We start from the raw sequence: 13,108 nt of genomic DNA, 5'->3' as shown, positions 1-13,108 counted from the left end.
ATGACCTTAGAGAACATCTTGGCCTCATCCTTCTCTTTATAGATGAAGAAACTAGGGCCTATAGAGGTTAAGTGACTTGAACAAAGTCACCATTTATGTTTAAAAGAAATTTTTCTAATTTTAAATGATTTTTTTTACACATTATAGTCACGTCATACCAAGAGGTCCAGGAGGTGGGCCTTACAGCAATGCTGCACCACCTGGAAATTACCAGGGAAATGTATACAGGCCAATGATAAGAGGACAAGCACAGATTCCAAAGCTTATGTCAAGTAAGTTATTACTTTTGTTCTACAATTTTATTTTTAAATGGAAGGTTTTTCAAATTTTCTTGACAAAGATAATTTTACTTTAGTGGTGACAAATTGGTACCAACAAAATTTATTAATATTAGACATGAATTTTTAAGGGCCTATTATACAACTATCATTCTTGGTATTTGTAGTCTTATAATTTTAGCACTTACCATGTTGATTAAGCTTATACTCGATTTGCTTTTCTTTTAATATAAAAATCTGCTTTTACATTTTTAGAGGTAGCACAAGGATGTTGTTTTTATTTTCCCCCATTATCAATAAAAAATAATATAGTTAGTATATGATGTCTATTGGTAACTATAGTCCTGATTTTTTTTTCTTCTGTTTTTCAGTCACTTGTAGTGCTTTATATTTGTATTTGTTGGTGCTAGTATAAAGAATTAGAAATTCATTTGGACTGTTCTTTGGATTTCACATTGTAATATATTCATCAAAATACCATTTTTAGAAATGTAATATACACTACAATAGAAATTCTGTTTTTCCCCATTCCTGACAGCCTTACTGTGTTTTGGTCCCATGTCTTTTGCCTAGGCCTCTTAATATTCTTGTATTCATCTTCATGGGTTCCCTGGTTTTTCACTGTTTCTAAAAGTCCTTGTGCTGGTTCACCAGTACTTCAGAAAAGCACTCCCAAGAGGCTGTGTGTGTGATGAATTTTCAATATTTCATGCTTGTTTTGCAACAGCAAAAATATGTGATGGGAAAGAAATCCCGTTTAAAGGGGAACGTCTTGGCCTTCTCATCTACATTTCACAAATCTAAGGCTTGCTATTTGATTCTTAGAGTATTCTGTGGTCTAATAGTAAGGGCTAAACCACATGCAGAAATTTTTTCCGTGTAAAACTGTTTCTCTAAAAATGGCGCAGTAGATACCAACATGGAAGAATCCTCAACTTCAAAAGGTAACAGTGTATTTATAGAACTTGTTTAAGAATATTTTAGGCAGATAAAAATAATGGCAAGACTACTGTGATAAATGGAGAAAAGTATTTAGAAAATACCTTTCATTTTGAAGAATTATACCATGTATATTCCTTTTTCGGGAAAGGCTTTTAAATTTAATTTGACTTAACAGCACAGTGTAAGACTCTTATTTAGGGCTATTTTATGGGTTTGGAATTTAGGAGCTGGGCTAGCTTCTAGTGACAAGTTATTTCTCAAAACCTTAGAAAATAACAATTCTGAGTATTTCTGTCTTTTCACCTAATAGCATATAGCAGGACAGAAATAAACTTGTGATTCTTTGGCCCAAAGAAATAATACAAAATCACTTGGGAACTTATTTTACTATAGAGAAGACCCATCATAATTCTGTGGATTATAAAAGCAGTGGGTCAGAAAGTATGGTTGATTTGGTAACTTTTTTAGCTGTTTCTAACTTGCTTTCTAGAACATGTACTCATTTTATAGCTCCACCAACAGAGTATTACTATGCTTGCCTGCCCAGGGCTCTTTTAACATTAGCTATCTGTCTTTTGAACTCTTTGCCAATTTTCTGGGTGGTGAGGCATTTCTTTTATTGTAGTATTAGTGATTGGAGTAATCATTCATATGGTTGCTAACACTATATAAATGCTAGCTCTTTTGAGAACTTAAACTACTTTGTCATTACGAAGAGGAAGAGGGAGTTGGTATAATATGTAAAATGTTTGAGGGGAAGTTTTTTTTTTTAAAGAATAGATGGGACCCTTAGCCTTCTTTTCTTTCTTTCTTTCTTTCTTTCTTTCTTTCTTTCTTTCTTTCTTTCTTTCTTTCTTTCTTTCTTTCTTTCTTTCTTTCTTTCTTTCTTTCTTTCTTTCTTTCTTTCTTTCTTTCTTTCTTTCTTTCTTTCTTTCTTTCTTTCTTTCTTTCTTTCTTTTTTTAATAGGCAATTGGGGTTAAGTGACTTGCCCAGGGTTACACAGCTAGTAACTGTCAAGTGTTTGGTCTGAGGCTGGATTTGAACTCTCAGGTCCTCCTGACTTCAGGGCTGGTGCTCTATCCACTGTGCCACCTAGCTGCCCCATCCTTAGCCTTGAGGATAACAGAAGAAAAGATGGAAGAGCTCTAAAAGAAGAAAAGAGTATAGACCCCTTATACTAGAAAGAAAGAGTAGACTTTAGGTGATGATACTGAAAATTCACCTCAAATTTAACCTACGTTTTTTGAGTACCACCTGTGCCAGGAAGTGCAAATACAGAAACAAGAACAAAATAGTCCCTTCCCTCAAGGTACTTATATTCCTGGAGGTGAAAAAAAAATGTAGAAAATTAAATACAAAATATACAAAGTAATTTCTGAGGCAAGGAACTAGCAAGGAGAATAGAATCAGAAAAGGATTCCTATAAGGGGAAAACATTTGAGCTAAGCTTTGAAAGAAGTGGAAGATTTTCTGGTAGAGGGAAGCAGAGCAAGTGCATTTCAGGCTTAGCCTGGGGAGGCAGGATATGGAATGTCAGTAGGGAGATCAGCAAAGAGGCTTGTTTGCCTAGAATCTCTAGTAAGCGAAGAGCTTGTGTAGGACAATTGGAGAGAGGCTAGAGCCAGATGGTGAAAGGCTTTAAAAGTCAAACAGGAGTTTGTTTTATCTTAGAAATAAGGAGAAGCTACTATAACTTCTTAAGCAGAAGAATAACATGATCATACCTGTGGTTTCAGACAGTTACCTTTGTGATTGTGTTGAGTATAGATTAAAGAAGGGAGTAACTGAATGTAAGATCAATTAAAAAGCTGTTGCTCTCTGATGAGTTCCTAAATTAAAGTGGTATCCATGTGAAGAGTGAGCAGCAGATAGTATCACCACAATTTAAAAAAAAAAGAAAAAGATTATTATCCCACCTTTTTTTTTGCTATTATCTACTGTCTTGCAGATCACTGTTCTGCCTTAAGATAGCCTCACATAGTTCAATCTCACCTTACAAAGTCACTTAAAATGGAGTTTTGAAGAGTAGAAAAGGAAAATTGAGGGAGTTCCCATGTAACAGTTTCAGTCCTTTAAGGGGATTAGTCTATGTTTTCTAGCTGTAAGTATACATAGTTGTGTGGTATTTGGGGTGTAACTGAGAGTTGGAGGAACAGGTTTAGAATATTGTGAACATTGATATGGAGAATCGGTACTTTCTACAACTATTGCTAAGCAGTTGTCATTGCCTAATTTGGGTTGTGCAGAAAAAGTTTGAAAGGTGACACCAACAGTTTCTTCTTGCTTCTCAGTCGTGGAACAGGATTTTTTCCAGTGGACAGTCAGATGTACTCAGAGTTAAAGATAACCAAATAGGGTATGACAGGAGTAAATATGGCTAATAAACCATTAAAGTGACAGGTGATGGAATCAAAACTGGGTAGGGAGGCAAAGTCAGAATTGACTTACTGGGAAAATATAGAAGCATAAAAGTCCTAATGAAGATCAAGAGCTGGTTTTTATGTGAGAGATAGGAGTGCTTTGGGAAGAATTAGGTAGAATTTTCAAGCAGACCGTTGAGCAAACCTCAAAGTTTACACAAGGTGATTTTTTTAGAAAATTAATTTTAGAAATTAATTCAGTCCTGTAAGATGACTAAGGTGTGGCTAAAGTAGGGGTGGAGATGGAATTTGTTACAGTTGAGAACATAAATGAATTAATATTGTCAGGGTATTGACAGCCTGAAGTTTGAAGTGTCAGAATTTGGCAGAAAGGGTAGAAAAGGGGATTTAGAAACAGATGATAAAGTCATTAAGGATGCTGAGAGTGTGACTTGGAATCATATTACTGTAACAAAGATAGGGAAAGGTGGGTTTTTTTCCCTCTTTTTAAAAATAAATTTGGGATGATAGCATATAAAAGGATGGAAATTACATAAAAATGTGGAAATCAAAGAAAGCAGTGGGAATACAAATTAAAATGTGGGGATAGAGAAGAACATTGTGCAACAGGAGAAGAATTAAAAAGCTGATTTAAGAACTTTAAAATGATGTGATGATTGTACATGACTAGTGGCAATGTGAGTAGTTGTATTTTAAATTGTACTGAAAATTTTTATCATTGAAATTGGAGGATTTTAGAGTTAGACAAGACCTTAGAATTCATCTAGTCATTTTCCTTATTTTAAAATTTGATTCTTCTAAATTATATGCCTGTGGTGCTGAGTACACCAAAAAGGTTTTTTTTTATGTATAACATCTCAGAAGTTTTTTCACACTCTAGAAAAATCTAATACAGACATAAATTTACATAAATGCACATTAAACAAATTTGACTTTATTTACATAAAGAATTCTCTAAGAAATCTGCATTCCAAAAACACATATGTTAAATTTGCAGTACTGTGCTTTCTCTCTGCTCCTGGCATTCAGCTTCACTCTCTCTGGCCTTCACCCCCTCCCCCAAAAAAATCCTTAAAAAAAAAAATCCAAGTGAAAGCAGTGGAATGTACACACAGAGAGACCAGAGGTGCCACCACCCTGAATCAGGGGCTTGTCCTGAGACCTCTTCTGCGAAGAGAGAAGATATTTGCCCCACTGTGCTGACCAGTGTATCTTTTGTCTGTCCACCCTCAGGTCCTACATGTGTATCCTCAGCCCCTGAGTGTTGTCGATCCTTTCCTGTTTGTGTACTATTTCCAGCTCCCACATGCCTGCCCTCAGAGTATTCTTCCTCTTGGTTCCAGCCAGGTGCTCATGTGACTGGCTCAGGAACCTCTGTGTTCCCCCTCCTACTTTTACTTCTCTGTCCCTGGCCCCTCCGGGTTCTTGAAACTTGTACTGGTCTCCTCCCTCCACAGGCTCATAGCTCTCTCCCTCCCTTCCTTCTTTTCTCAATTCTGCAGGCAAATTCTCATTACATAAAAATTACTTTATGTAGAGGTCTGCTCAATGGTATGCTTAAAGTAAAGCTAAAACTGTCTGTACCTCCCTTGCAGTGTTTCAAAACAATTATGTATTTGTTATAAGGTTTTTCCTAATGTCTTTTTAATTCTCCCTTATTGTTATACATTATCTACAGATATACATTTTAAGGATGTTGTTTTAGGCCTTCCTTTGCAGAGAAGACCAATAGCATCATGAGGGCATTTTGATTTGTGTATGCATTGGATTTAAGTGAGACAGAACTGTGCAAAGTCATCAGCCTCACTGTCTCTTCCAGAGGCATCAGAGTGCAGTGGCAAGGTAAAAGATAAGATTGTCCATGGCCCAGGATGTAGTCAGTGACCCTGGTCTTTCAAAATTAGGTCTTTCTCAGGTCTTAGTTTGTCTGAGGTCAAGGCCATTCAGTGAACATGGGCCTAGGTAAGAATTGAAACAAAAGATGGCCCAGTTAGAGAGAGAGAGAGAGAGAGAGAGAGACGATAAAGAGATAAAACTACTACGTATTTCCCTTTAGCCATCTTGACTATTTTAATAATCATAACTTTAGAGTTGGAAAGTACCCCAGAGGCCATCTAGTCCAAGCTGTACCTGTATATTGTCCATTTTGGGATACCTTTAATATTTAGGAAGTTTTTCCTCACATGACACTAGATTTGCCTTTTTATAACTTCTCAGCAGGTTATGTAAAGGGGGCTGAAAATAGCAGATAAACAGATATGAGCAAGTGTAAAGTCATGCATTTAGGAGGAAATTGTTCCAACCAGGGGATGTGGAGCCATGAGTTAGGGAAGAAATTACAGGAGTCATCATCATATGTTCTTTCTGCCTGCAAGGCAGCCCATTATATTTGTAATGCTGATGCAATAATAAACAGATAGCATTATCCTACTTCTGATGCAAACCTCAGTATTATGGCACTTCTGGTCACCAAATCTCATGAAAGACTTGAAGATAAAGTGAAGAGAGAATTTAAATAATCAAGATACCTGGGTAGCTGCACTGTCCCAAATAGGCTCTAAACATTAGTACTTCAACCTGTAGACAAAGGCAAGAAGGTATATCATTTAAACTGTAGAACAAGTTCACCGCTGACTTATTCAACAAATGCCAGAGCAAAAGAGCTCTACGGTGTTTCAGAAATAGTACTTTTAAGTTAGAATTCCAAATTGTCACTGTGCTCATAACTTGTAGGAGTCAAGTACAGTGTCCGGTATTCATTGTGAATGACATATTTGGTTTTTGCAATCTGCAGTATCTGATTTGTGACTTTAATTTTAAGTCAGTAAGCTTGTCAATTAGCTGCATTTGAAAATTAATGCAGTCAGTAAACATGAAATCTTTTCTTTGCTATACTGATTAGATATAAATTGAAAATACGTGTAGGTTCAAGAAGTGTTTGGATACATTAATTGCTGTTTATTTGGTAGTAGTTATAAGGAAAACTAAAGGTATTTAAGGAGACCTAATTTTTTGAGATTAGCAAAGTAGTAATTGGCATTTATTTGGACCTTAAGGGTTACAAAGTACTTTACATGCATTATCTTGAAAGAGATATGTAAAGTGCTTTTTAGTACTTAAAGCATTGCATAAATAGTAACTATTTTGCTGTTACCTCATTTGAGTTTCCCAACAATCCTATGGTGTGGGTACTATAGATATTATTATCCCTACTTTGCAGATGAGGAAACTGAGACTCAGAGGTTGTCTTAGGGTAATGCAACTAGTAAGTATAAGAAATGGGATATGAACTCAGATTTCTTCTGATTTCAGGTCCAACTCCCTCTCTCCTGTGCCATATTGTGTCTTTTAATGAAAAGTAGCCATGCCATCCACAAATCATTCCTTTGTTGTCCAGCCAAAAATAAAGTACTGGGAAACAGTGACATTTAAGTCTAACACTTTATTGCTTATGTATTTTACTACATAAAATACTGCATTGTACCCAGTTAAATAAAGCTAGACCTTCTTAATTATAAGGAAAGGAAATTCAGTGATTTATGATTTCTCAGTGTTAGACGTGTTTCCTTAATAGTAATACTTCCTTCCTAACATTTATTTGAGGTCCTTGTGATCTGAATCTTTTTTTCATATTTATATGATTAATTCTTACTTTAAGGATAGCAATAGGGACTGAGTCTGTGATTTCATTAATATAAAGCAGCTCCTTAGTGAGTAAATTCCCTCTACCAGTGAAGGTTTGTACCTTCTCTGTAATTCAGAGGCTCAAGATTGCTTTCAAGGGCAGAGGCAGGACATTACCCTATACTGGTAAAATTGTTTTTTGTTGCTATGTGATTTATTTTCCCACTCATCCTAACTTAATTTTGGTAATGTTAGATTAATTAGTGTATATGACAGTTTTATTTTTAAAAGCACACTAACTCCTAACATTGACAAATTCTTTTTTAAACCTGCTTGATTCTTTTTTTAACACTTTATCATTACCTCTTCCCATTTCCCAAGCCCTCTAACCCCCCCACTTTGTACTTTGCTCTTTTGGGTAAGTTGTGTTCATGTTTGTTGTGATCCAGAATATGGATAGCCATGCAATTTTAATGGCATCCTACTTTTGACATCATATGTAAAAGCAGCTTCTTTTATAAATATAATTAGTTTGAAAGTAATTGCATATTTTAAACATGGAAGATAATGTGCTTTATTCAAAAAGATAGTAGTTTATCTGTTTAGTCCATTCAGTTCTTCTAGTTATATAGTTCAAACTGTACTGAGAATTTCTGTCAGCACTTCTTAGGAAATTTCAAATCTATACTGATTTATTAGTCCTTTTAAATACCTTTAATATCATAGCTGTGGGGGATTTCATGTATGATCATATAAAATTGTGCTCAAGAAGGTCAGTTCGGTCAGTCAAGCTGCCACCTCTTTTTCAAGTGCTGCTGTGGTTGTTTCTTACTTTTGTTCTCTGATTTGACTTTGATATTCCAATTTTCAGCTGATGAATAATTGTCCCTGTGCTGATAACTTGTTGGAGTCAAGTACAGCCTCTGGTATTCACTGTGAATGGCATATTTGGTTTTTGCAATCTCCAGTATCTGATTTGTGACTTTAATTTTAAAGTCAGTAAACTTGTCAATTAACTGCATTTGAAAAGTGATTTTTGATTAATGCAATCAGTAAACATGAAATCTTTTCTTTGATTGCTATGCTAATTAGGTAAATTGTCACTTGAGGAGCTATTGAAGAAGCTTTGGTGACTACGGCCTTATAGTGCTAGGAAATGCCTAACTTTTAAAAAACCAAAATAAAATATTAACTATCATTTTTCCTGTCTGGTCTGAACCTTTCTGAAGTGCAATTCACTGTCTCACCATGTTTTTTTCTCTCTCTCAAATTGATCTTCTGTCAAAGCCATACAAATGAATGGTAATAAGGTTGTTTTAAAATCTACTTCATTACTCACAAGACTGGATATTACTGCTTATGAATACTTAAGGACCATATATGTTCCTCTGAGCTGCATAAAGAGATTTGATTAAAGGTAGCCATGGCACTTTCTTTTATCCTTTTTTTTCCCTTTTGGGTTATAAAAAGATGCTTAATAACTCTGAGACAGAATGTTTTCAGTGCAGCCTTCATATGTTTTCTGGTCAATTTGCAGAAGTTTTTGGGTTTGAAAATATTTATATATTTGGTTTTAGTCCAAAGAAAAGGGCTTGTTTAGGTTGGGGGATGAAGAACAGAAAGTAACGGAGCTTTTCTAACTGATCAAAACCTTATTAAGGCGAATTGTTCAGGTAGTCTAGAGCAAGAGTTACTAACCTGAACTTTAATTTAAAAATTTTTGATAATTGCATTTCAGTACAATTGCTTTTCTTTATAACCCTATATATTTTATTTTTATGCATTAAAAAAAATTCTGAGGAGTTCATAGATTTTACAGATGGTGAAGAGTCCATGACAACAGAAGGGTTAAGAACCCTTGCTCTGTTGGATAGAGAAGGGTATACATTTACATTTAAACACCTCCATTAGACATTTACTTTTTTTTTTTTGCCTTTTGGTGAGGTAATTGGGGTTAAGTGACTTGCCCAGGGTCACACAGCTAGTAAGTGTTATGTGTCTGAGGTTGGATTTGAACTCAGATCCTCCTGATTCCAAGGCTGGAGCTTTATCCACTTCACCACCTAGTTGCCCCTAGACATTTACTTTTAAGAGACAGTAATTTAGTAAATATACAGTGCTTAATGTTGTTCTTCAATTTTGCTATATTTGTTGGAGATGGCACTTTCCCTGCCTTTTGTATCCTTTCAAAATTTTTACTTTAATTTCATGAACTGTATTGTGGGAAGATTTTCTTTTTGCTAAAACTTGCCTTTAAAAACTGACTAGGTTCCTAATTCTATGTCTTAGGAGCACAAATCATGAGCAAGAAGAGATATGTCTCTCTCTGGATTCTCTCTTCACTTGTGTGACCACACTTTAGTCTCCATTTCCGGATCTTCATTCAGGTTGTACCCATTAACCTTAGGATTTCCCAAGGCTCTCTCCTTGGTACTCCCTTTGTCTCTCTACTATTTTGCTTGGTGATCTCATTGGCTACCATAAATTCAGTTATCATTTATCTCTATATTGATGATTCCAAGATCTACTTAATTAGTCATAACTTCTTTCTTGATCTCTCTGAAGACTTTCAGTCTCATTATCTCCAGCTGCCTTTTGGACATCTCAAACCAGATGTCCCATAAATATCTTAAATGTAACATGTCCAGAACTGAACTCGTCTTTCCTTCCAGTGCTTCCCTTCTTCCTCAGTTCCCCATTACTGTTGAGGATCCCATCATCTTCCGCCTAGCTCAAAACCTAGGTCTCATGCTCATCTTTTCTTCTCACCCATCCCCTATATCCAGTTACTTGCCAAGTCCTGTTGATTTTCCCTTCATAACTTTGTGTGTGTGTGTGTGTGTGTGTGTGTGTGTGTGTGTGTTTGTGTTTGTGTGTGTGTATGTACACACACCTTTCTCTCCAGACATTTCCACTACTCTGGTGCAGTTCCTCATCATCTCATGCTAGAGCTATAGAAATGGCTTGCTGGTTGATTTCTTTGCCTCAAGTTTCTTCCCACTCCACTCTGTTCTCTACTCAGCTGTCAAATACAGCTTCCTAAAGGACAGGTTGTGACCATGTCGCCTTCCTGTTCAATATACTCCAGTAGTTCCCTACCAACCTCTATAATCAAATATGATATCCTCTGATATTCAAAGCTCTTCATAGACAAGACCCTTCCTACCTTTCTGATCTTCTTACACCTTACTCCTCTCATCTATTCTGCAATCCAGGTTGATATTAGCCTCCTTGTTGTTCTCATACATAACACTCTTATCTCTTGATTTGGGGCATTTTCATTGGCTATCCCCCTCCCCCCCATATCAAAAATGCCTTCTTTATCTTCACTTCTTGCCTCCTCTGGCTTCAAGTCCCAGCTAAAATCCCACCTTCTATAAACTAGGTTTGCCCAGTCCCTTGTAATGCTAGTGCCATCCCTCCATGATTATCTCCAGTTTCTCCTATATATATCTTACCTGTACATAGTCATTTGCATGTTGTCTCTCCCATTAGGTTATGAGATCCTTGAGAGCAAAGACCTCCTGCTGCCCCCCATCTCTTTTTCTTTTTCTGCGTAGTGCCTGGCACCCAGTAATAATTATTTGTTGACTGACTTTAGCTATCTAGTCCAAACTCCTCCATCCGCCTTCTCATCTTTACAAATGACAAAACTGAGACTCAAAGAAAGGTTACATAACTTCCCCAGGTCATACAGTTAATGATTATCTGAGGTGGGATTTGAACATAAATTTTCTCCAAGTCTAACACTCAGTTCGATAGGCCACCAGACCTCTCTGTGGAAGCTTTTACAAATACCCAAGAAATAAACATTTTTTGATTTTCATCAGATGATACAGCATACAAAAAGACTGCATGAATCACAGAATTCTTAAATGTAAATGAGCATGTTGCCAGGGTGACAGCAACAGTTCAGTGACTTCTGTAGAAGACACTAATATGTGGGTCAAAATGGCATCGAGCTACATTTTTTTGTCTTTTGTCAATATTTGTATTATGTATATTTGCACTCCAGAATAAGTAGTTCTTCTAGTAGCAGTGAATCATTCCTTTACTATCATCTTCATTTATAAGAATACTTAATAAAATGCATCTCTTTGCAAATAATTGATTGGTATTTACTATAGTTACATAGAGCAGGGATTCTTAACCTAAGGTCACTGAATTTGATATTATTCTTTAATAGTTTGATAACTGAATTTTAATATAATTGTTTTCTTTTGCAGTCCTATGCATTTCAAAATATTCTGAGAAGTGGTCTGTCACAGACTTCAACAGACTGCCGGGGGGGGGGGGGGGGTCGGTCCATGACTCAAAAACCATTAAGAATTCCTGACATAGAAGAACCAAAGCTAATTAACATTGCTAGGGGGAGCTAGGTGGCGCAGTGGATAGAGCACCGGCCCTGAAGTCAGGAGGACCTGAGTTCAAATCTGGCCTCAGACCAAACACTTGACACTTAACTAGCTGTGTGACCCTGGGCAAGTCACTTAACCCCAATTGTCTTAAAAAAACAAACCATATTTCTATCATGAGGTAGGGGTGTGTGTGTGTGTTTTGAAAAGTTTTCATTTCCTTAGCATCTTACAGAAGGGTACTGCTTCATGAAATGCATAACTTTAAATATTTTAATGTGTTCTGTGTCAATTTAATAAATTTACCAACAGATTTTTAATAGTACTCTTTTCATAGGTTAGTACTTCAGAGGACAAAAAAAAGTATAATGACCTTCCTTTTCAATCTCAGCTTTTTAAAGATATGTTAACACATTCCATCACTAAAGTCCATTCACCTCTTCTAGGTGCTTTAGCTTTATACTTAACTACCAGAGATGTTATTATGAGCAAAGTTGTGGCTTGACAAATGGCCTAGGTGTTTATTCAATGGAGACTACTTTAGCCAGACTAGAACATCTGTTGTATATCCATTGGTAAAACATTAAATAATTATATTTAATTTATTGTGATATATTAATTTAATGTGATCTTGAGATAAATATTTAGGTTTTCAGTAGAAAGAAAGCATGTTGGTCAAATAATGGCTATTCTTTAAAAAGCTTTAACAATTGTACATCATGCTATAACCATTTTCTACTAGTGTTGTATGTGAAATTGTAGTGATTTCAAAAATGTAACCTTACAGATTGTGGAGAGATATATATGCACACACATATATTTTCTTATTTCCTGTCATTTATGTGATGACTAGCTTTCTGGATTTATATTCTAATTTTGGGTATCACTGCTTATTTATGAAGATTGGAAAACATCAGCAAAGTTACTATCCTTGGGGCAGCTAGATGGCACAGTGGATAGAGCACCGGTTCTGGAGTTAGGAGTACCTGAGTTCAAATCCAGCCCTAGACACTTGACACTTACTAGCTATGTGACCCTGAGCAAGTCACTTAACCCTGATTGCCTCACCCCCCAAAAAAAATTACTATTCTAATATAATACACTGACCATTCTTCATTATTGTCTTCTAGTAAGAACTTGCCTTAATTTGAGAACTAATGTTCCATTTTTGTCACTATGTGAATGCCATATTTAATTCAAATTAGAGGGGGGTAATTTCTCCTATTAACTATTCAGGTTTAGATTTGGATTTAGTTTTGAAATAACACAAATGACAAAGGACAGGAATCCAAAATCTAATCAGTTTTAGTAATAGAAGAGTCTAGTGCTCGCATTAAATTTTGCTCTGTCTCACTTGGAACAGGGAAGGAGAAAAAGTCACTGTCTTTCTATTCTAAATCTAACAACATGAAAACTTCAAATTTAGCTTTGCTCAAGTCTAGTCCACAATATATATTTTGTCCACATTTAGAAAGCCCTCTACAATCTGGCATGCTTAGCTTGTGTTTTGATTGGAAAGAAGCCCAT

At 35.9% G+C, this 13,108-nt stretch overlaps 1 protein-coding gene across 4 annotated transcripts in view; it reads left to right on the top strand.

The window, feature by feature from the left end:
• Positions 1 to 13,108, top strand: part of XRN2 (5'-3' exoribonuclease 2) — a 98,091-nt gene that overhangs the window by 76,065 nt on the left and 8,918 nt on the right. For all 4 annotated transcript variants that reach the window (XR_013484623.1, XM_078149697.1, XM_020986856.2 and 1 more), the window contains one exon: positions 148 to 272. Coding sequence is in view for 3 of the 4 variants with exons in the window: in XM_078149697.1 (XP_078005823.1) it covers positions 148 to 272 (125 nt within the window). In the remaining variant the exon portion in view is untranslated. The remainder of the gene's footprint in view (positions 1 to 147; positions 273 to 13,108) is intronic.

This window comes from Phascolarctos cinereus, unplaced genomic scaffold, assembly GCF_003287225.1.
Source record: "Phascolarctos cinereus isolate Bilbo 61053 unplaced genomic scaffold, phaCin_HiC Scaffold_2;HRSCAF=192, whole genome shotgun sequence".
Lineage (NCBI taxonomy): Eukaryota > Metazoa > Chordata > Mammalia > Diprotodontia > Phascolarctidae > Phascolarctos > Phascolarctos cinereus.
This window is presented reverse-complemented; position numbering and strand designations above follow the sequence as displayed.